The following is a 25257-nucleotide window of genomic DNA, read 5'->3' as shown; positions in this document are numbered from 1 at the left end:
ACCCAATCAGAATAACCCAAGATCTGGCAGCTTCTACATTAAGAGATCGAGGGGCTTGGAATGCGATATTCCGGAGGTCAGTGGAGCTAGGATTAAAACCTAGAATCACCTACCCAGCAAAACTGAGTATCATGTTCCAAGGCAAAATATGGATTTTCAATAAAATAGAGGACTTTCAAGCTTTCTCAGTGAAAAGACCAGAACTGAATAGAAAGTTTGACTTTCAAACACAAGAATCAAGAGAAGCATGAAAAGGTAATCAAGAAACGGAAATTGCAAGGGACTTACTAAAGTTGAACTGTTTTGTTTACATTCCTACATGGAAAGATGATGTGTAGGATTCATGAGACTTCAGTATTAGGGTAGTTGAAGGGAATATGCATATATATATATGTATATGTTTATGTATATATATATAAGTGAATGTGTATGTATGTATATATCTATGTGTATATGTATGTGTGTGTAGGTATGTGTATATATATACATATGTGTGTGTTTATATATACATATATATGTATATATATATATATGTAAAAGAGAGAGAGCAGACACAGGGTGAGTTGAAGATGAAGGGAAGATATCTAAAAGAAATAAAATGAAATTAAGGGATGAGAGAGCAACATACTGAGAGAGGGAGATAGGGAGAGATAGAATGGGGTGGATTATCTCGCATAAAGGTGGCAAGAGGAGGCAGTTCTGTGGGAGGAGGGGAGAGGGCAGGTGAGGGGGGAATGAATGAACCTTGCTCTCATCAGATTTGGCCTGAGGGGGAATACCATACATACTCAGTTGGGTATCTTACCCCACAGGAAAGAAGAGGGAGGAAGATAAAAAAAATAAAAGGGGGGGGGGATGATGGAGGGGAGGGCAGATGGGGGTGGAGGTAATCAAAACAAACACTTTGGAAAGGGGACAGGGTCAAGGGAGAAAATTCAATAAAGCGGGATGGGTTGAAAAGGAGCAAAATGTAGTTAGCCTTTCACAACATGAGTATTGTGGAAGGGTTATACATAATGATAAATGTGTGGCCTAGGTTGAATTGCTTGACTTCTTAGGGAGGGTGGGTGGGAAGGGAAGAGGGGAGAGAATTTGGAACTCAAAGTTTTAAAATCAGATGTTCAAAAAAAAAGGTTATTGCATTCAACTAAAAAATAAGATACACAGGCAATGGGGCGTAGAAATTTATCTTGCCCTACAAGAAAGGAAGGGAAAAGGGGATGAGAGGGGAGGGGGGTGATAGAGGGGAGGGCTGACTGGGGAACAGGGCAACCAGAATATATGTCATCTTGGAGTGGGGGGGAGGGTAGAAATGGGGAGAAAATTTGTAATTAAAACTGTTGTGAAAATCAATGCTGAAAACCAAATATGTTAAATAAATAAATTTAAATAAAAAAAAAGAATTTATGCTCAAAGGTTTGCTGTACTCCCAAATGCAACGATATATGAGTCAAGATAAGAAGATGAAAAAAAGGACACACTGCATTGCCTAGAGTGATTTTCCTCTGTGTCAGACATATGAGACTCAGAACTGTAAAGCACGCAGTGAAAAAGAAGAGTCGTGAAGATGCCCATTTTTGAGTGTTTTTGCTTTTTATTATGCCCCTGGTAACGAGTACATGATAGCTGTTTTCTGTACCTTCAGGAGAGGAACAATGTTTATTTTAACTCACACATTGTATTTATTTATAACACCATTTCAAAAATTACGCATGATAAATGCTGTTCTGGGGAGATATCTTCTGTGAATGTTTTTGATCATAATCTGCTTCTTCGTCTCCATAAACCATGGCTGGAGGAATCCATCAGAAAAAGAGCTACAAACTCGATGGTGAGACACGAAGAACCGAATTTCATAAAAGAATTTGCCTTTTACAAAGAAAAATAACTTTAGTGGGGAATCTCAATGCTTCCATTTGTCTTGTTAGAAAGCATTTTTGCAAGATGCCTCTAAAAAGCCATACAATAGCATCTTCTACCTGGCTATTTTTCTCAAACAATAGCTAAGGAGAATTCCAACTGTGTGATTATTAATTTCTTCTGCCAGAGCTTTGAAAGTGATAAATGTCTAAGAGATACTGCATTTACTATACCTTTGGAGCTAAACATGCTAAGCCCTTGCACTCTTGGTGTTCGTAAAATGAAAAATCTCTTAATCTTCATAGATACTTGTCTTTGAATATGTAAAGTGTTCAAATTCTCTTAGGAGGAACCTTTCTCTGGAAGGTCCTGGTTATAAAGGACCTCTTTACTCTTTGGTGGAGAATTTTCAGGTATTGATTCCTCGTGAAAGAAAACAAGTCTTCATCTGTCACTGATGCCTACAGTCAGTACTTAGACTGAACTTGTCTTCTTGCTTGTTTTCAGAACACACACAGAAAATGAAGGTACCTCTATTCCCCCTGTGGAATCCTGCACCAGTCCTACTAAAATGGATTTATCATATAGTAAGACTGCCAAACAGTGCCTAGAGGAGATATCTGGTAAGTGCAATAACTTATGGGAAGGCCAACCCTCAGAATGAGTGTATGTATGTGTATGTGTGTGTTTTAATTTATCTTTATGTCAATCATACAGTGCTCACTTAAAGAAGGTTTAATGGTATTTTGACTCCTAATCATCCTAGATTGTGGTTTTAGGGGGGAAAGAAAGATAGTCCCATGGACCACTTTTGAAGCAGACTCTTTGAGATACCCTGACTGGTTTGATTAAGAGCTTTGTCCTCCTGGAGTGAATAGAGCTTTCAGGAACCACGGTTTCAAGAAATGACTCACTTCAGGCAAATCGAATGCTGTCAGCAGAAACTGAAATATCCTTAATTGGGAAGCCGTCAGAGAATTAATGAATCTGGGACTAGAGAAATCAGAAACTTGGGTTGGGGTATGAAAGTCACACATACACGGCAATGATGAAACATATAGAGTATTAGAGGATTGTGTGGTTCAATCCCAATAATTTATAAATAAGGACACTGAGACCGAGAGGTCAAGGGACTAACCAAAGGTCACGTAAGGAGGAAGTAAATGAGGGAGATGGAAGCTAAAACTGTCTGATTACAATGCTGGCAATCTTTCCACTGTATCATGAAAGAGTGAAAAGGGTACTGGATTTGAAGACTGAGGCAAATCTGTTTCTGCAAATTATTCCCAGTTTGACCTTGGGCAAGTCAATTAATATTTTTTTTTCTTTTCAAAAATATTTTGTTTTTAATTTTTGGAATAAAACAAGTATTTCCATAACAAACTATAATTTTAAAAAAGATGATGAAACTACAAATCTATTATATATCACTTGCTATTCCTTTGAAATACATAATAAAGTTATCATGTACATTTCTGTATTTTTTTTCCTTTTTTCCTTCCCTCCCTCCACCCAGAAATGGCTACCAATATTACAGTTAATCTTTCAATGCCTCAGTCTTGTTGTCTATAAAATGAGGTGGGATAGAATAGAGTGCCTTTCAAGTCCCTTTGGGATTCAATTCTGCTGGGTCATATGTCGACTTTGTTTTAAAATGTCAAGTTATCTGCATTTTACCGTATTTTTATTTATTTTGTTGAATATTCTCCAATTACAGTTTAATTTGAGTTGACATCACTTGAGAATGTTGTGGTCCTCTTGTGGCCTGATAGTGGTGTCTTTGACACCTTTGCTGTGGAGTATCATTTGTGTCCCACCCAATCTTGTTACCTCTTGGTGATGATGAGGACACAGACTGATTTAAAGTGCATCTCCAAGGAATATGGAATGTTTCCTCATGGTAGTTGTAGTTGTGCCATTTATGTTCAAGAATCACTGACTTCTATGCCAGGAACTATGGCATGGCACTGATCAGCCTGCAAACTAGAAGGAAAGTTTTTTTGTTTTTTTTTTCAGAAAAGAGTAGCTGTGACTCAGTGAAACTTAAAGTCTGTACAGTGACTCAAACTTAGGAACACTGAATTTTTTCTGACTCAGCTTCACCCCTGAGGCAAGATACAGTTATTTCACATGGATCTTCCTCAATATTGATAAACTAAAGTTCTCTGGCAATCATGTTGAGCAAAAGAGAGAGACCTGTTCCATTATGAGAATTCAGAGTGCATATTTGAATAATGTACAATAAAAAGTATAAAAATAAATCTGTGACATTTTGAATGCTTCATTTTATAAACATATAATGGTTACTGTATCAAGGTATCATTCTCAGATTGCTTTAAAATACATGAGTCTACAGAAGGAAATGGGTTGATAATACATGATAGCGCATTTTGAAATTATATTTGTAATTTTTGTTGAGAGGAACAGTTAGGGGTGTGCTGGTACCAGCATACATACATACACACATTCACACATGCATACATGATACACGTATACATATATACATACATATATACACATATTCTTACATATGCATGTACATACACATGGAATTGTGTATATACACACATGTATTTATGCATGCATATATATATTCATACATAACCCATATACATTATAGTAAATATGTGTATGTATGTAGGTATAAACAGAAGAGTTTTAAATTTAATCTGCATTGTTAATATTTTTCTATCACTTTCTTAAATCTAGACACACAACAAATAAATCCTAATTTTTACCATTTACTGATTTCCAAGATCTAAATGCTCACACAGACAATTTAAAAATTGCCTCCCACAAGCCAGTATGAGTCAGTTATAACACACCCCTTGGAGTGATTTTATATCTGTATATGTAAAGAGACATAGGTGTGTAATAGAAAGAGTTGGAGCTGTGGATTTGGGTATTGATCCTATCACATACCTGCTGGGTGATCATAGGAAAGTGTCTTAATGTCTCCAAGCATCAGTTTCTTCTTTTTTTAAAAAAAGGGATTTCTGTGCCTATTTCTTTTTTCAAAAAAATTTTTTTGGTGGTGGCAAGGCAGGGCAATTGGGGTTAAGTGCCTTGCCCAAGGTCACACAGCTAGTAAGTGTGTGAAGTGTCTGAGACCGGATTTGAACTCAGGTCCTCTTAACTCCAGGGCTGGTGCTCTACTCACTGTGCCACCTAGCTGCCCCAGTGCCTATTTCATATGGCGCTTTTGGGGAAGGAGTTTTATAAAATCTCAAATTACTATATAAATGTGACCTATTATATACAGTATGATGAGAACTTAAGTTTGAGATAAGTATTCAATTTTTAAAAAAAAATTCCAATTCTTAACTCTGTTTAATTTTCCATACTGTTAGAGTTTGAAGATGACTATATTCTCTTGCTAACTAAAAAGAAAGAAGGAAGTCTGGAAGTGAAATATTTGCATAAAACTTTGTTAAATAGTTACCAAAAAGCATAGTGACCTTTTTCTTTTTTTTTTCTTTTTTTCAGCATGGCTAAAATGTTTAGGTAGGAAAATGGGAACTGTTTTTTGCATTTTAGGCTGAAATTGATAAACAAGAGAAAGAAAAGAATAAATAAATGCAGAAATGCTAAAACATTCTGAGACTTCTCTGACCAACTCATTCCTTCTCCTGTTGTTTGAAATCAGCCTGTTTAAATTCAGGCAAAGGGTCTACAATAGTTGCTGAGAGGCATTCCTTTATGGGTACTAGAAGACTCCTCTGATGCCAATATATTGGGGAAGAATGATGTTCTTTTTTACTCATGATCAAGCAAGTTACAAATCAACCTCTATGCTTAGAAAATGCTTCTATGTACACATACACACATGTACACATTATATGTATCCACGTTCATATGCATGTGTGTGCATGCACATGTGCACATATATCATAACACATAACAAAAGGTTAGCTGGAAAATATCTGATTCTGAGATGGTATCGAATATCATAAATAAAATTTCAAAAATAGCCATGACAGAGAAAGAATTACAATAAGGGAATAGGCTCAGGAGGAAATAATAATAGAAAAGGGCTGTGGAATAATACTTATGATCCCTGTCACCAGTAAACAGGAAAAAAGTAATAAACACAAAGTACATTTGACATTTTAGCATGAGAAGATAAATATAACAGGTGATTTGGTAAAATGCGGCAGCAGATGATGCACACACACATACACACATATACAAATATATATAGTGTGTGGTATGTATATGTGTACATATGTATACACACACACACACACACACACACACACACACACATATATATATATATATATATATATATATATATATAGATAGATAGATAGATAGAGAGAGAGAGAGAGACTTAAAACAAACATCTAATAAAAGATGCAGGAGTTTATCTGTATATCCAAATGATATAAAATTGCATTGAAATCCACAAACCTGAGGAATAAAATGGGTAGAGAATAAGTGAAAGAGGCTTAAAGGAAAGAGAAACAAAAGGAAAATGCTCTGAAGTTATTCAAATAGGCTACATGGCCAGAGAGAGGATACAAACACTTATTTCCTAATATAGATCATAAGACTGGCACAGAGATAGCTGTGTGAGTAGTTCCAGAGGACTTCAAACATCTAAGCCTCTGCGAGAGGGCTAATTCTGATAAAAACAGAGTGTCTAGTGAATCGTAGGCTTGCCTTGATGATAATTTTGTAACTTGGAGAGATAGCAGAATCGAAGAGAAGAACTAGATTTGATTGTTAACAACAAAGAACTAGTTGGTGATCTAGAGGGGAAAGGAAGCTTGGGTAAACGTGGCTGTGTCCTTCTCAATCTTTGAGTGGCTAAGGAACAGGACACTGGCTAAGTGTAACCTGGTCTAATATGTGACCTAAATTTAAAGGAAGGCAATTTTTTTTGCATCACTTAAAAAAAGAATAGATATATTATTATGAACTGAGACTCTGTGAGAAAACATTCTTCATGAGTGCTGGAAGGATCTAAGAAAAAAATTAGCCTTTTATTAATATATTTTATTTTTATATCACTTTTATTTCTCTATCTCTGTCTGTCTCTATGCCTCTGTCTCTGTCTCTCTCAATGTGTGTATATATATATATATATATATATATATATATATATATATATATATATATATATATGAATGATATGGATATAGATATATGTCACTTCCTTCCCCTCCATAGCTATCCATCCCTTATAGCAAACAATTTTAAGAGAGAGAGGAAAAAAATAACAATTCAACAAAACCAACATATACTGTGTCTATATATGATATTTCACACCCATAGTTCCCTACCTTTTTAAAGAAGAGAGTCTTATTTTTTCAACTCTTCAAGAAGTGTAACCAAGGTTGGTAATTATAATTGCATAGCATTCAAATTCACATTTTTGTTCTTTTTTATGATATTGTGTGAGATATATATATATATATATATTCTATACATACACATATATACATGATGTGTTTAATTTGAGGTTAGTGGAGCTGGGAATGGTGATCTGGGAGACATTCAAGTAGAAATGACCATTAGACAGTTGGAGATTGAGCCTTGAGCTCAGAAGTAAACCTGTGGCAATACATACAGATTTGGAAATCATTGACATCGAGGTGATAGTGGGGTACTGTGTGAGGGAATAATATGAATCAATATATCAGCTCTTATTAAATGCCTATCATGTGCATTTGAGGATACAGAGATGAAACTGAAAAAGAAAAGTTCTTTGCAAAATAATGAATAGATGATAGAACATAAAGGGAGAATTAAAGTGGGCCAAGAATAGAACCTTATGGAACACCCACCTTAAGAGATTGGAGGGAGATCCAGGTCTCAAAGAAGTAGGCAGGAAAAAAAGGAAATTTTAGATATCTTACAGAGGCCCCAGAGGAATATAGTGGTCAACAATTTCAGTGGTTTAGTGCCCTTAATAGGGGGAAAGCTTTTTCTTTTTTTCTTAAAGGAAGTCATTGAATTTGGTGAGTCTGAAAGAGCTATTTCTATAGAGCATGGTTGGGTATAGGCCAGATTAACAAATTTAAACTATAATGGATGATTAGTAAGTACAGATGTCTGAAGAAGTCAACTTTTTCAAGAAATGTGGCAATGAAGGGCAAACAGGAGATGGGATGATGATTAAAAGGTCTAGAAGGGCCAAGATAAAGTGTTCTTGTGGGTTTTTTTAGAATTATGAAGAACTGAACATGTTTGAAAACAGATGGTAAGGTACCATGTTGAGGGACATACTCAAAATAAGAGAGAGACAAAAAAAAGAGTACTTGAAATACTGGAGCGTATTCTTGGAGGAAGCCATGAGGAAAGGGGTCAAGGGAAAAAAGAAAGGAATTAGCCCTGGTGAGGAGTTAGTTTAACTCTTTTGCAGGGAGGAAGGAGGAGATACTCAACGTAATTCAATTCAAAAACAACCACCTCCATTTTTGTTTTTATTAGATTTATAACTTCACCTGTGGAGGGAAACCCCTTTCCTACTGCAGAGAAACATCTGCTGTTAGAGTCTTGGAGAATTTTCTGGGAGCTCTGAAAGATTAAGAAATTTGCCCAGGGTCAGATAGTCAGTATATGTCAAAGTCAGAGTTGGAACTCTAGCCATCCTGCCTCCACAAGCTGTCTCTCTATACACAAGCCTATTCTGCCTCTGAAAATTCAGAAGATGTTTATTAAGTATCTAGGTGCTGGTAGTGTCTTTGCCCTCATGAAACGTAAAATCTGATAGAAGAAAGTGAGTCTTGATACTGTGAAACATTGGGGAGTAGAATTGGAAGACATCTCTTTGGATGACCTCTATGATGTAGGAACCAAGTGCTCTTATGTTAACATGGGGTTTGGGGAGAGTAATTCTAAGTTTGAGGACAAAGGAAATGATTTCAAACTGTCATTGTGGGGAATGGGAAAGGAAATTGACAAAAGGGGAAGGATCGTGAGCTGAGGTCCAGCTGAATTTACGTCCCATGAATTTGTAATGGATGAAATCAACTTTGGAAAGTGTATAGGAAAAGCATAAAATGCCAATAAGTATAAGGTTCTCTCTCTCCCCCTCCCCCTTTCCCTCTCTCCTTCTCCCCCTCCCTCTCTCCCCCACTCGCTTCCCCTCTCTCCCTCCCTCTCCCCAAACTTCCTTCCCTCCCTCTCTCTTCTCCTTTCTCTCCCCCTCTCCCTTATCCCCCCCCATCCCCAAGCACTGTAAAAAATTCTGAGGACACCAAAAAAACAAAGGCGAAAACAATCCATACCCTGAAGGAGCTCAAAATCTATTAGAAGAGACAACATGCGAACAACTACATACAAACAATATTTCTACCTATATATGTGTGTATAACTACATTTTGCATATATAAAGATACATACATATATAATTCATACAGGAAGTGGGGGAGAAAGGAGGAGAGACAAGGAAATACAAAGAGGAAGAGGGAGCAGTCCTAATTGTCAATTAGTGTGAATAATGCATCTTTTGAAGTGGGTAGGGGATAAATTGAAGAAAGTCTTACAGGGTGTCAGCTAGGTGGCATAGTGAATGGAACACCAGCCCTGGAGTCAGGAGGACCTGAGTTCAAATCTGCCCTGAGACACATGGCACTAGCTATGTGACTTTGGGCAAGTCACTTAACCCCAATTGCCTTGCCTTCACCCCTCCAAAAAAGTAATTCTTAGAGGGAAGATACTAGCATTAAGGGTAATCAGGAAAGGTTGCACCTTGCAGAAGGTGAAATAGTAGTTGAGACCTGAAGGAAGCCCAGGAGAACAGAGATGAGGAGGGAGAGCATTCCAGGCATGGGGAAGAGCCAGTGAACATGTCTGGAGTCAGGAAATAACAGCATCTTATTCAAGGACATGCAAGGAGGCCAGTGTCACTGGATCCCAGAGTAAGTGGAGAGAAGTAAGGTATAAGAAGACTGGAAAGTCAGGAAGAGAAGAGGTTATGAAGTATTTTAAAAGCCAAATGGCGTATTTTATATTTGACCCTAGGAGTCATAGGGAGCCAATGGGCTTGGATTGAGTAGGAGTAGGTGTCATGGTCAAACTTTGTCTATTGAGGGACTCACATGTGTGAATACAGCGATATGCAAAGTAATTTCAAGATAATTTCATGGAAGAGATACTACTGGCTGTTTACATTTAAACCAATTTAAACACTAAAAGTATCATAACACTCTTTGGAAGATCAATGCCCATCAAGATTCTCTATTTATTCTTATGTACTTTTCCTTATGCGATCATAGTTTGTATATATTCCATTTTCCCATTTTTCTTTTTCATTTTGCATTGCTGAGAGAAGGAAGGGTCCTTATGATCTATTTAGTCCAAACCCTGAATTTTATAGATGAGGAAACTAAGGACCAGGAAGATTAAGCCATTTTCCCAAGGACAAGATATTTACTCAAGTAGTCTGCATCAGAGACAGAATTTTGTAAAGGCCTTTATCTGTATTCATCTTACTTTTTAGTCTTAATTGCATTAGAGTATTCCAGTATATGAGTGATTCACAATTTATTTATCTGTTCTGCTATTGGTTGCCAGCAGCTAGGTGGTGCAATGGATAGAATGCCAGGTCTGGAATCAGGAAGACTCATCTTCCTGAGTTCAAATCCAGCCTCAGACACTTACTAGCTGTGTGACCTTGGGCTAAGTTATCCTGTTTGCCTCAGTTTTTTTCATCTGTAAAATGAATAGGAGAAGGAAATGGCAAACGACTCCAGTATCTTTGCCAAGAAAATCCCCAAATGGGGTCACTGAGAGTTGGACATAACTGAAAAAAAAACTGAACAAAAACTGTTGGTTGTATTGAGTTGTGTATTGTTATTTCAATCACATAAAATAGTGCTATTAAAAATTATTAAATAGAAAATCCTCTTAAAATGTTTTTGATAATATATTCAGGGCTTAATCTACCTTGAAGATTTATCTTCATCCTTCCACCTATAACTATGTTAACTAACTTTATAGGGCATATTTTATTGTCTCAGCTTTTTTGCTCCCATAACCATTGCCAACAAGACAGTTAAACCTGTGAGAACCCATCTCCTTGTATCAAGACTTAAAGATCCTTCTAAGTATAAAAAAGAGGACTTTTAAAAGTGTGTTCAATCCATTAGGGTTGTTGTTTTTTAAAGATTTCTTTTCCCATAATGCATTGCCTTTGTTTTGAATGTATATTATTATACATTAGTAATACTTTAATATTTACTCACCAAGATTGCTTAACATTTATCTAGATTTTATATTCAACTGCAGAATGTTGACATGGATTCAACATCTATGGTCCTGACATTTCATAAAGAAATATTATTTAAACAGTCAGGCTAGGTCAAGAAATCGGTTTAAGAGAGATAACTTAGATTTAGCTGAGAGATAAACATAAATTTATGTTTTGACCTTATAGGACTTTGTGCTCACTTTAAGTGATAAGTAGGTATGACTTTTATGAGAAATCTAGAAATGGCTCATTGGCCATTTTTCCCCTTTATTGTTCAAAAAAGCAAGATCAATAATTCAAAATAACCACCTCTACTCCTTCACATTTACATTCATCTGTTTCAAAAATCACTCAATACTGATCTGTGTTGTATTCCTCCTACAGTCAAAGCACACTGATCTTGAGATCATGATACAGTGCCTAGGTTTTCTGTGATACTTTAGTTTGAGGTCAGTGGAACAGTGGTATATTTAATATTAAGGGGTTGGATGGATACAATTCTTCCCTTTGAAAGAATGGCCTTTCACTTATTATGATCCATTCATTAGGCAAATGAGAGAGCTGCACGGTGGACAGTATAGGAGGAATACCCGTTCCTACATTAAAAGAGTTTAATTGTGCCTGTAGCCTTCACTGCTCCCTCCCCTCCCCACTTCTCTCTCACTTTGGATAAATGCTATGATGGAAGAGCTGCTTGATGTTAACTCTTACTGACACTACCACCAGGCCAGGAGTTTTGTGATTTTGTGTGTATAGTCATTGCCACTATATCTAAGGTGGGTGAGGGTCGCCTCATGAAGAGAAAGGAAGCCCATTGTCCTAGCACTAAATTTGAAAAAAAATAGTTTTAAATTTGGCTAGGAAATCACTTGAGCAACCGGAATTTTAAGATGCCTGACCTCTGACAGGCTCTTGATGTTAAGGAGACACATATAAAGAATGAAAAACATCTCTACTCATAATGAGCAGTCGTGTTAATAGCAAAAACAGCAGGAAAATGTGTAAGTATATACAGATTAAATATAAAATCATTGAGTCAAACCAAACACATATAAAGCCATTAATTATATAAATATGATATTTAAACTATTAATATATTTATACATGTGAGAAAGTTAGAGGAAGTGGAGACAGAGACAAAGATAGAGATACATGGACACAAAGAAAGTGAGACAGAGATTGGAGGAAAGAGAGAGGTTGGGGTGGGGGGAGGAAGAGATGGAAGGAGAGTTCAGACAAAATATTTCATTGATATAGGAAACTACAAATAATGTAGTCCCCTCTCCCAAAGAAGGTTAATAGCTTCTCTGCAGTTTTATTTTGAAGTGTTTTTCCTTGCCTAATCCAATTCCTCCTGGATCTGAGGCTGGTCTTCTATCTACTATATGACATTGAAAGTGGATATAACTTTTGATCAAGATGTGAACTAGTAATGTAGCAGCAGTGAGGGTGGGGGAAAGCAGACAGACTAAGAGTTGCCTTGGTACCCAGGGAAGGTAAAAGGACTGAAGGAAGCCTCCAGAAAGTCTTACATATGCTCTGTGGAAGATCATTGGGAGCAGATGAATAAAAATCTTCTATCTTCTATCAGACATTTACTAGCTGTGTGACCATTGGCAAGTCACTTAACTGCTCTCTTCCTCAGTTTCCTCCACTGTGAAATATTGGCAAGTCACTTAACTGCTCTCTGCCTCAGTTTCCTCCACTGTAAAATGAGGAAGACATCTATCTCCCAGGTTTGTTGTGAGCATCAAATGAGATAAGATTTGTAAAGCACCTAGCATGGTGCCTGGCTCACAGTAGGCATTTAATACCCACGTGGGTACAATTGTGTATCTCCTGAAGTAGTAACCACTATGCTGAAATGAAAGTCTTTTACTTGCAGTAGCCTGATGACCCTGTCTTACCGCGTAAATTAAAAAGAAGGAATGCGCAATCATTTTTAAGAACTAAATTTGTTAGGGAAATGTTTATTTTATCCCATAATTTAAAAATAAAATGAATAAACATTTTAAAAAAGAAATTTATGAAGAAGGAAAATGTTGATGCTAAAAATCTTCCAAAGGTTTACCATAGGATGTGTGGTATAACTGCTCCTAGTGGTTTTGTATCCTACTGTTCAACCCTCTTAGTACAGTCCGATGAGCAGCAGGATTAGTAAAACAACCAAACCTTTACTGAGATGGCAAAGCATTATGACCAGGATCCACAGTTATGTTGTAGAACTCTGTCACACAGGCTAGTCTGTGACTACTAACTGGTGTCCTTGGGTAACTCTAGCTAAAGCCTATTGCCCACTTCTAAAATGGCTAACTCATTTCCTATGTCTGTCCTTCTGCTCAGGATCTTTTGTGTTCAGAATTTATTCCTTCCTACCCTCCATCTTTTAGAATCCCTGCTATCTTTCGAAGATAAATTCAAATGCCATCTTCTACCTAAGTTCCCAGTTTCTGATGCCACCTCTCCGAAATTTCCCTGCCTTTGGCAGGGGTAGGGGGTTAACATATTCTGTATACATATAGTTACGTTGATATCATTTATTTCCCCACCAATAGAATGGATATTATTGAGGAGAAGCACTGCACTTAGTGCAGTACCTGGCATGTAACAGGTGATTAATAAAAATTGTTGATTGGTTGACCTAGTTGATTTTCTGCCTTGAAAAGAAGCAGGATGCTTAATAAACTTTTTAGAATGCTTGGAAATCACATTTAACAGTGTTTGGTAGGAGAATGAAGCCTGAACTAATAGTTTTTTTTTCTTTGAGATTGTGTGTTTATGTGAGTATGTGTATATACACATATATACATATATGTATATGTATGTTTCTATACACATGATTTTAAAGAAAAAGATATACACACATATATGTATATATATGCATACAGACATGTGTGTTTATGTGTATATATGTATATGTATATAGATGTGTATATATAGAATATTTTTCAATATATAATATAAATTATATATAAAATATAAATTATATACATGTACATATATACATACACACATTAGAATGGGAGAAAAGAAGTAAACACATTTTACTAGTTAGGTCAAAAAGTAAATTGTGACCTCAAACTAGGACCAGAAAACTGCTTAAATATTTCTTCATCTTCCCTTTTAATACCAAGAAGACATTCTATTAGACAGAGGATTTCCAGAAACTGCTATTTAACACTTGTCTCCTTAATTAGCTGTCAGGGTGAACATATAACCCAATGTTTATACTGTCTCTGATGTTTGAGTTCAAAAGTTTCCCTCAGATCTGGATTATTAGGACTGTTTCAAGGAACACAAGAACAGGGAGTCTTTTAAAAATATCAGTATTTATATTTGGAGATGAATTTTTTTATTGCTACATTTGTTTAAAGTGTTTCCCTCCCCTCTCCATCCTCCCCTGAAGAAAAACTTAATTCTAAAAGTCATATTGTGAAATTTCTATTTAATAGCATCATTTATGCTACACAGAACTTGGCTGTGGAGCTGAAATTATATTGCTTTGGGATAAAGTCATAATTTTTTTTAAAGTACAACACACATCCCCCCACCCCTTTACCGCAGAAGGTAGAATGATGTCTTATACTTCATTTTTCTTCTTGAATGGTAGATTGGTATATTTCTAAATGGCTTCAGAACAAGTATTTGGATTTGTTCTTAAAAAGAAAAAGTGGAGCGTTTCCCTTTAAAGCGGTATCTGTCAGCAGGTGGAGAGTGTCATGCTCCGTGTTTTAGTTTCTTACCCTCTCAGATTTTATTTGTGCTCCTACGGCACCAACCTCAACACTGAGGAGGCAGACCTGCTTGCTTCAGCTGCCGGCAGCTCCAGGGAATTACTCTGTCATTCTTCACTTAGGGGATGGATGTGTGTGGAGGGGTGTGAGAAGAGTGCTGGGGGTTGGGGGGGGGTGGGGCGGTGACTGGCAGTCTCCTCGTTCAGCAGGGTTAATATTAGCGCATCTCATCCAGGCTCTGTCGTGCTTTGAAACCTGTGGCATTCCAAACTGGACAGCACCTTCCGCCTTCTCTCTTTTAATTTACCAGGATGCTTGCTGCCATGGCAGCCAGTAGCAGCATCCACTGCAGTAGCGAGGAAGAGTCATAGATCTGGAAATGCAGGTTGAATACTAAAATGCAGGCAGGCTTGTGCAGAGCGGTTGGTTGCTTCCGTGGTTAATTTCAGCTCTTTTTGAGCTCTGACGTGGGGGCTGGACTTCACAGCACTGTGTCAGCTTATCTAGAGTAAAGCAGTGTGGACCCGACTCTGTCTTCAGCTGGTGAGAATTTGAAAAAAAAAAAAAAAAGCACCAGGCATCCCTTGGAAGTCTACTACAGCGCAGTCTAGAAGGCAGAAGCTAGAGAGGGAAATGTGGGCCTGGCGTTCGAAGCAGACCGGTGATTGGATAAAGAAAGGGAAGAAGATTACTTTTGTGTTGGGGCACGGTGTTTGATCAACTCCCTTCTGCTTCTGCGAAATCCTGGCCAAAAATGGATGTAAGTACTGCAGACTGATTTTAAAGCAAGGGAGTAGGTGAGCCCAGAAAGCAGGATAAATGTGGGCAAAGGACTTTGTGGTTGTCTTTATGTGTGGCATCGAAGGTGGAACCCAGAGCCTTGGTTTTTGTTACAAATGTGAGCTGTCTCTATATCACGTGTTGATCAGAACATGAAGAGTCAGTTAGAATTTCAGTAACTGAAGATAATATAATGTGAATTTTAATTAAAGAAGGTCAATCAAGATATTGGAGGCAACATGCACCGGCCGGCTGAACTCTCCGTGTTTAAGGGCAAGGAGACTAGAAGAAATGGAGCCTGTCTTCAGAAGCAAAAGTCACTGACCAATCTTTCCTTCACCAGTGAAAGCGAGAAGAGACCCAATGTGCGCAAATCAAATTGGTTTGGAAATGCTGCAAGGGCCAGCCAGAGAGAGTCACATTTTGAAGGGAGAAACCCGCTCTCTCGATTTCTCTCTAGGTCAGTTCAGTCACTCTATCACACCAGCAGCTCAGGGGCCTGGAACCTCGAAACCCTTCTGCCTACTGGTGGCAAGACAGGTGGTAAGGGACCAGAGGGCTGGTCTGCCCAAAAAGACTTTGATGGAGACAGTGATGAAGGTAGCAGGTCTGAGGATGACCTTGGTTCCTCTAAACTCAACAGTAGCAGCAAAAGCTGGACAGAAGATGAGGAGGAAAGCTGTTTGCGAGAAGGGACTGCACACCTAGATGAGGATGTTATACTTACCATGCTGGGGGACCTAGAGCAAGTGCTTTATACTGACATATTGGGTAAGTTCCATTGGGTTTCATAATGAACTAAATAACTAGCAATTCTAAGTCAATGGATATTTGCATTATCCAGGTTTCTATAGTTGGTAGACTACACAGCGGCAGATTTTTAGAATTTGTAAGCGTATGTAGATTTGAATATTTTGCATATTTCTTATCTGTCTCAGTTTTTGCTTTAGAAAGGTGAGAAATAAGAATCAGCATCTAAATTTATTTTAAGAGTGAAAATAATGACAATCTGTCTTAGTTGATATCCACCATTTTTCAGCTGTTTAAATTCAAATGCTTCCAGTTAATTCATAAATATTTATTTCAATATTCATATTGTTCCCCTTAAAATTATTCGCAAAAATCATGCAGCTTCTTGCCTATAGTAGGCGCTCTTGATAGATTGGGGTAGGGGGAAACTTCACTGGTTTTTATTTACATGGATAGTAAATGTGGCCTATCTTTGCTACTTCTTCATCAGCTTTTTCTTCCTTGGAAGGAATTAATCTATAAAAATGGAATTTAAATGGAGTTATAGGTACTGTGCCTCTCAAAGATAACCACTAGAATGAGTAGGATTTTTTTTCATTCCTTCTGCTTGTACCATAAGCGTCTAGCACAGTGCTTGAGAGAGTGAACCGTTAAATATTTCTTGATCGATTGATTAGAATGCAAGACAATAGATATCTGTCGTCCCCACCCATAGGTGTCCTATTTTTTTTTTCTCAGCTCACCTCCCCAGATTACACTTAACTCTTCTACTACTAACACAAACAGGTACTGGTAACACATTTGGGAAAGCAGGTATCAATTTTGTCAGCTTCATTGTATGCCTTTCACAATTTGACAGCAAATGTTCCCTAGTGGGCACATTTAAGACATTTTGAACAATTATGTGGATGAATGGTTGTGCTGTGTACAGACTTTTTAAACTAGGTCAGTCTAGTGCACTCTTGATAAAGTAGTAAATTCTGGTATCAAGGTTATTGATTTAGGGCAGCGTGCATAACCTGGGGTCTATAGATCCCCAAAGAATGGATGAAAAGATTTCAGGGAATCTGTGAACTTGGATGAGAAAAATCACATTCTTATTTTCACCCAAGCTGACTGAAAGCATTTCCAACAGTTTTTTTCAAATATTCTAAGAAAGGGTCCATAGGTTTCACCAGGTTGCCAAAGGGGTCTATGACACAAATAAGGTTGAGAACCACTTGTATAGTGTCTGATTGATTAAAAATCATATTCAGGTTTGCCATTTCTATTTCGACGGTGCCCAAACTCAGTGTAATAGAACACAAAATCTGTTTTGAAAGAAATAAATGCTAAATTTAGAAGTGTTTGCAGGGAAGCATATTTGCATGATAAATTTACTTCCTCTGAATCCATATTTGAAAAAAATTTATAAATGTTTGAAGCATACTTTTATTAAAAGCTGCTTTAAAAAAACTGAGCCCACCTGGCTAATGATTCTTATTTTCACATGCAGGCATGGGGTCCTGAATGCATGTTTTTGATATTCCCTGTAGCTTCCATTCACTTATAGGAAGCCTTATTTGGGGGAACATCTGGAACCTTCTAAACTGGGATCAGGGAGAACTATGTCCAATGTTATCAAGGAAAAAAATATATACATATTGCTCAGCTTTTTAAGTCTGTTTGCCTTAAAGAGGTTCTACTTCCATAGATGTCTGAATGGCTGAGACTAGATTTAAATCTAAATCTACCAGGACATTCAGTCAGCTGAAGTTTGGCTCATCAGCATTTTACTCTGTGTGGGTATGCTGCTTTTAGTAAATTGTGTAGTGTATAAAAGAGGACCCTTTAGCTTAAAGACCAGAGAGCTATTCTTAATTCATAACCTTCATCTCTTTTGCTTTGAAGGTATGGGAACAAACTACATTGATCTTTGCTTACCAAGTGGCCAGGATTTTTATTTTTATTATTTTTATTTTGTCGTTGTTGTTTTGGATTTTACATTTCCTTGTTCTTGCTCCTTAGTTTTGTTTAGGAGTTTTACGAGATGTTAAGTGGAATCCTATCATTTGACAGTCTTTGTCAATTGCCCTATGGCAATGATAGCAAGCTGTGGGTGGGTGTGCATATGACAAGTTGTTCCTTGTGTTCCTTGCATAAAGATTCAGGAGAATTACCAACCATCAAGGAAGAACTTCCAAATGTGGTTGTGTACATGTTAAGATTTTTTAAACCTGTTTACTCCAGGTATGCACTTTTTGTCATTTTTTTTTCCCTACAGAAGTTAGGTTGAATTTCTGAGACAGCAATCAAATCCCACTGAGGGAATGGAAAAATTTATGCAGAGAATAATAAGTATAAAGGCAATGGTGAGGGATGATGAATCATACCAAGAGCCATTCCCTAATAAAGCTGCTTTCTTGTCAAGATTATTCAAAATTTATAAAACTTCCAAGAATGCCAGTGTCTATACCATGTGTTCAACACAGCTATAGGTCTGACTCAAAATGGCCTCTTACTAGTTAGTCTTTTAAAGCTTTCCTTCAACCCAAATACTTTATTCCAACATGAGTAATACAAGCTACTTATCAAGTTTGGTCTGTTTTTCAGCTATAGAGAAGTAGGAGTTTTAGGGGTGTTTCTAAAAAGCTGTTAGCAATTTTTTTTCAGAGCCTTCTGCAGTAGACAGATATGCTTTAGAAATCTTGTATAAATGACTGTAGAGATCCATACCATTGGGCAGAAGATGAGGATTATTTCCCAAAATGTAGCATGCCGTGGCATCCAAGATAATAGCACATTCTATGTTCATGTGTATAAGTAATGATATTCTGTGATCCTGGGTTCGCACTTACAATTTTCTTTTCTATTGGAAAGTGACAATGCTTGTAAAATTAGTTAACATTTACATGATGAGGATTTAAAAGGAGAATGGATAACCATGTTGATGGCATGGTCTACCATTAAGTAGAATGAAACTCTGCTAAATTTAGAAAAAAGTTGGTAGTGGATTACACTGTCAACAAAACAAACAAACAAAAAGCCTTACAACTGAAACCAAGGTTGTTTGGTTGCTATATTACTAATACTCAAAAATAAACTTATAATTAAAATATTACTTTAATAAATACTATTATATAGTATATCTATATGCATATATAATATAGCATATGCATATATACATGTATATACATACACACATATTACACATGTACATATATACGTGGGTGTGTGTATGTGTACACACACACACACCCACATGCACAACTAGGTGGCTCAGTGGATAGAGTTCTGGGCTTAGAGTCAAGGAGACCTGAGTTCAAATTAAACCTTGGATACTCACTACCTATGCGACCCTGGGCAAGTCACTTAATCTTTGTTTGTTGTAATCCACTGGTGAAGGAAATTGCAAACCACTTCAGCAACTTTGCCAAGAAAATCGCGTACTGTTTCAGGAAGAGTGAGACATGATTGAGCAACATCAATTAAAAAATGGAGAGGAACTAACATTATCACTGTTAACTGTGTTTGGTATGTGTTTTTCCCAGTTAACTCTCATTTGGGTTTTAAAATCGGAATGTGATCAATTACAAATTTATTTCTTCTGAATACATTAGAATTTTCCATTGCGATAAATTTCCAAGTTGCTATTAGACGTGGTGTAGATGTAAATGTAACATGCCTAATACAGTTGACAATTTGGGGAACCTTTTTATAAGCTTTCAGTTGTCTTTTTAAAAGGCATTAACACATTTTTATTTTACTTAAATCTGAATGCTATTACTCCTGCGAGATTATGTGTGAATTGAACAGTCTATAGTACTTTGCTTCATAAGAGATGGGAAAAATATGTGCTTATCGTTCCAAAGACCCCATTCATATGGTTGTCATGACTGGAAGACTGATGTGTAGACATTATGATGAGGAAAATCAATGGAGAAATAGGAAGGAATCAAAAGAATGAAAGGCATATAGCCTTGAGTGGGAGAAGCTAACAAAGGATTCAGTGAGAGAAAATCAAGAGTTTAAGATGCCTGTTGAATTGCAAGAAGAAATTAAAAGGGAGATAAAAGTGGATGTTCAAAAAAGACAGTACAAATAGAATCACTCAAAACACAGATGAAATTCTTAAGTTTGATGTGAAGGAAAAATGCCACCGCTAAAGTGGTTCAAATAAACCCAGGCATGGGGGAAATGAAATTGATGTTTAGTTAGTAAGCAAGCTTTTCAGGTGGCAGAAATGTCTGAATGTAGCTTAGGAATCCAGAGGGCAGAATGGACGTGATTTATTCTGGGAACTGAGACTTTCAAGTTTAATTACATTTCAACAATTATGTTAGGTATGGCCTCCTCATTTGTGAACTTAGAAACCCTTTATCTCCCTGTCTCTTTGTTTTACATCTCCCTTGATCAAGTTTTTTAAACGTTCTCTCTCCTCTTCATTTTCTCCTGAAATTCCCACTGATATTCCTTTAGTGGTGGTGACATCTTTCTCCACATCTCTGGAGATATCTCTCTCCTAAACCACAGAATGTATGTGTTCTACAAAGCTTTCTCTATCTGAAGCCAAACACACACACACACACACACACACACACCCCTGCAAACAAACAATAGACTCACTTCTAGCCTTTTCTCAGTTACATGCCATCGTTGTCTTTTTCAAAAGCTCCTCTTCCTCCTCCTTCCTTTCATTTGGAAAGACGGGTTAAAGGAAAATGCAAGAGGGAGCAACCAACATCCCGGAACTGTTCTGAGATCTTTCTGTCTATCTCAAGTCAGGTCATGCATGCTAAGCTACCAAGAATTTTTTTAAGCACTTACTATGTGTCAAGTACTATTTGCTAAGTGCTAGAGACATAAAAAAAAAACAAAGACAATCCCTGCTTACAAAGAGCTTACATTCTAATTGGAGAGACAACATGCAACAACTATGAACAAACAAGATAAAGGACAACTTCTCTCTGTCTCTATCTCTCTGTCTGTTTCTGTCTCTGTGCCCCCCCTTTCTCTCCCTCCCTCCCTCTCTCCTCCTCTCTCCCTCCCTCCCTGTCACTTTCTCCTTTCTCTCTCTCTCCCTCCCTCCCTCCTTTTCTCCTTTTAGAATGTGAGTATTCTGTGATTAGGGATATAGGTAAAACTGTGTCTTTTGGACAGAACTCTATTTAAAGATAGAAGAATAAGATTCTTAGCTCTACTACCACATGACCTTGTATAAATCATTCATGCTTTGGGTCTCATTTTCCTCATCCATATATTGGGGAAGGGTGTAAGGTAGAATAAGTCATATCTGAGAAGGAGTAGTATGTTTGGGGTCAAAGATTCCAGTTTCAAACCTGGACTACTATTTAGTGCTTTTGTGACTTTGGGCAATAAGCTTATCTTCCCTGAACCTCAATTTCCTTATCTGTAGAATGAAGGGGTTACACTAGGTTATTTCACAGGCTTCATTTAGCTCTAAATCTATGATCCTATAATTTTAAGTTTCCTTCCAGATTTAAATGGCAAATGATAATTTTGTGACAGCAGGACACATGTCTTAACTAGCTTTGTACTTCACTCCATTTCTACCCCATAGTAGCTGCTTAATATTTTTTAATGCTATCATATTATTATATTGCCATTCAATCATTCTTAGCGTATTCCCCTTGATTTCTGGAAAAATTTTCATTCTTTTGGTCAGTTGAACCATTAAATACATGCTTTTAGGTTTTGGGTCTTTTTTGCAAAAATGCCTGGACAGATTCTTCTGGTCCAATGTAATTGAGCCTCTCTAGCCCTCTGTGAGTTAACTGTGATACCTTTGTGTCAGAGTCACTGCAGATAGTAATCTCAAATTCAGATTTCTTTGTATTGATTCTGATTATAACCTAAGAACTGTAATCGGATCTGTGGTCATTGCATTTTTTTTGCCACAACCTTGGGTTTCTCTTTTCATTTTGGCACTAATGTTAACAAACATCATCTACTTTTAATATTAACATTTTAATAGTTCCATTGATAAACTAAAACCATCCAGAGGAGTAAAATTGTGTCTTCTATGAGCTTGAACTCCTCAATCATATCCTTTCTTTCTGCCATTCAATCTCTATTAATTGGTTCCTTCCCTGCTGCTAACAGATAAGCTAAAATCTCTCCCATACTTTTAAAAAAAACCCTTCACTTAGCTCAGCCGTACATTCAAGCTATTTTCCTGTATCATACCTCCTTTTCTCTGCCAAACTTCCAGATAAAGTCATCTACACAAATTGTCTCCTCTGTCTTATGTGCCACTTAGCTCTCAACTTGTCATCTGTATCTCGACCCCACAATTTGATTACAATTCTCCCCCACCAGTTATCAATGATGGCTTCATTTTAAGTCTACTGGCTATTCTCATTCCTTATTCTTCTTGACTTCTCTATACCATTGATCATTCTCTCTTCCCGAATAGTTGTACTTCCTGGATTTTCGTAACATTGTTCTATTCTGGATACACTCCTAACTTTTTGACCTGTTTTGCTATCTGTTTCTTGATTATTATCCATGCCTTGCAGGTTTTGTGTAAGTATACACCAGAACTCCTTACTAGGTCCCCTTATCTTTTCTCTCTGCACATTCTCAGTGCTCTCATCTCCTCTCGATCTATATTTATACCTATACCTATACCTATACCTGTACCTAGACCTAGACCTGTACCTATACCTAGACCTATACCTAGATCTATACCTAGATCTGTATCTATATTATTTCTATGTTTGCCTACTGGTAAGTTTAACTTGACATATGAAACTCAGCATGTCCAAAATAAAACTCATGACCCCTTCCTAGTCCTCCCACCAAATATATGTCAAAAACTTATTCATATCTCCCACCTTTTTGCATAGGATATTCCCTATTCTTGACATTATCTCCATTCTCCTCTCTGTCTCTTGGAATCTTTTTTAGCTACTAAATGGGAGGTATGTGGGACAGTGGATAGACTACTGGTCATGGAGTCAGGAAGACTCATCTTCCTGAGTTCAAATCTGGCCTCAAACACTTGTTAGCTGTGTGACCCTCAGCAAGTCACTTAACCAACCCTGTTAAATCTCATTTGTTAAACCTCAGTGTCTCCATCTGTAAAATGAGCTAGAGAAGGATATGGCAAAACGCTATAGTATCTTTGCCAAGAAAACCCCCAATGGGGTCATGAAAAGTCAGACATGACTGAAAAATGACTAAACAACAACAACAGTGAATGTTTATTCCCTTCTCTTTTCTTTCCCTTCCCCTTTTTGTCTTAACACAATTTTCTACCTGGGACAATATAACAGGAACAGGCTTTCTTGAGAAAGTGTGTGCCTTCTATTACTGGAAATGATCAATAAAGGATTGAGTTAGGAATGTTATAGAAGGACTTAATATAATCATCATCATTAAGAAGCATTTATTAATTGCCTTTACTCCATTCCTCAGTGGGATAGGGCTCCTTTCTACCTGACAAAAGAGAGCAACTAGGAAGGGAACTTGCAGGAGGGTACTGTCTCAGGCAGGAAGGAATTCTGCTCACTCACTAAACCTTCCATCAGAAAATTGCTGGCTTATTTCATATATTGCTTGGTGGAGGGAATTCCCTTATTCTTCCTTGCTTTTGCAGATGTATAGTAATATGTATCTACAAAACCTCTTTGGTTCAATTCAGGCCCCCTTCTGGGAGCCCCAGTGTTAAGAAAAATTATGTTTCTTTCTCCCTCTGTATACCCGGTCAATCATTGTCTCCCTCATATCTGCATTCAGTCTCCCAGAGACACACAATGAATGATATCTTAGAGGAATCTTTTTTTTTCTTTATTGAGATGGAGAGAGCTGGGGGGAACCTGTGACAAGTATAGAAAGTGAACAAATTCTCACAAGTGAAGAACAGGAACAAGACTCAGGATGAGAGTTAGGGCTATATAAGGGATGAGGAAGTAAAAAAAAGTCACCAATTTTGTTCCTAGCAGCAGTTAGCTTGAGCCATTCTCCATGTAATCTATGTATCTTCTACATAGTGAAGCTATGTGTTTGTTTTTTCTTTCTTCAGCCTTTCACTCCCAGGCATTGTAGTAGCTGCTGTACGGAGCCACTAGAGGTATCAATAGTGGTTCAGGGTAGGATTCCAGGGTGGTTTATGTCTCTTCCTCTCCTGTTGTCTTATGATTTGCCCCCACCTTACATTCTGCCCTCAAGGTGCTTGCTCACTTCACCCTTTGTGAGATCTCAGCTTTATCCTTGTTTTAGGGTGAAAATGAAAGGAGGAGGAGGCTCCCTTTTCAGGCACAATCACAGTACCTATGGTCCTTGAATGAGAGTACACTGAGGAGTTCTATTCTTTCCTGCAGGCAGTCATCTCAACTGCACTCTGATTCCCTAGACTGATACATGACATTATGTCTACATAATACATGACTACACATAATACATTACTATACATGACTTTATATTTGTCTATTACATATAAATCTTGTACCATGCCCTGTGGAAAGATAACTAAAAACATACCTATGCAGGCTTCCTCTGCAAGCCTAAGTTAAAAAAAATTAAAAAGAGACTCTCTTCTCTTTTGCCTTGTTTTCTTTTCTCTTTTTCCAGTAGATAGTACTTTTTCCAATTATAAGTAAAGACAATTTTTAACTCTCCTCTCTTCCCTCCTCTCCTTTCTCTCCTTCCTTCCTTCCCTTCTTCCTTCCTTTCTCTTTCTCACTCTTTCTCTTTATCATCCATCTACATATACATACATACACACACATATATATATTTACATATACACATATATACATATAACTGTCATAAATAGTATAAAATGGGGTCTATATATAGTGTGTATATGTATGTAAATATACAGACATATAGACATACACACATATATATTATAGAGATGACACTGAATATATAGAGTATATCAGGAGCAGCTAGGTGACAGTGGACAGAGGGCCAAGCTTGGAATCA

The 25257-nt window shown here is 37.2% G+C and overlaps 1 protein-coding gene across 1 annotated transcript in view; it reads left to right on the top strand.

Moving 5' to 3' along the window:
- Nucleotides 1–25257, top strand: part of NAV3 (neuron navigator 3) — a 341502-nt gene that overhangs the window by 106002 nt on the left and 210243 nt on the right. Inside the window, exon 8 of the mRNA XM_036760724.1 lies at nucleotides 2368–2483. Coding sequence (XP_036616619.1) covers nucleotides 2368–2483 — 116 coding nt within the window. The remainder of the gene's footprint in view (nucleotides 1–2367; nucleotides 2484–25257) is intronic.

This window comes from Trichosurus vulpecula, chromosome 5 (assembly GCF_011100635.1).
Source record: "Trichosurus vulpecula isolate mTriVul1 chromosome 5, mTriVul1.pri, whole genome shotgun sequence".
NCBI lineage: Eukaryota > Metazoa > Chordata > Mammalia > Diprotodontia > Phalangeridae > Trichosurus > Trichosurus vulpecula.
Note: the sequence above shows the minus strand (reverse complement) of the source record. Positions and strands in the feature narration are given on the sequence as shown.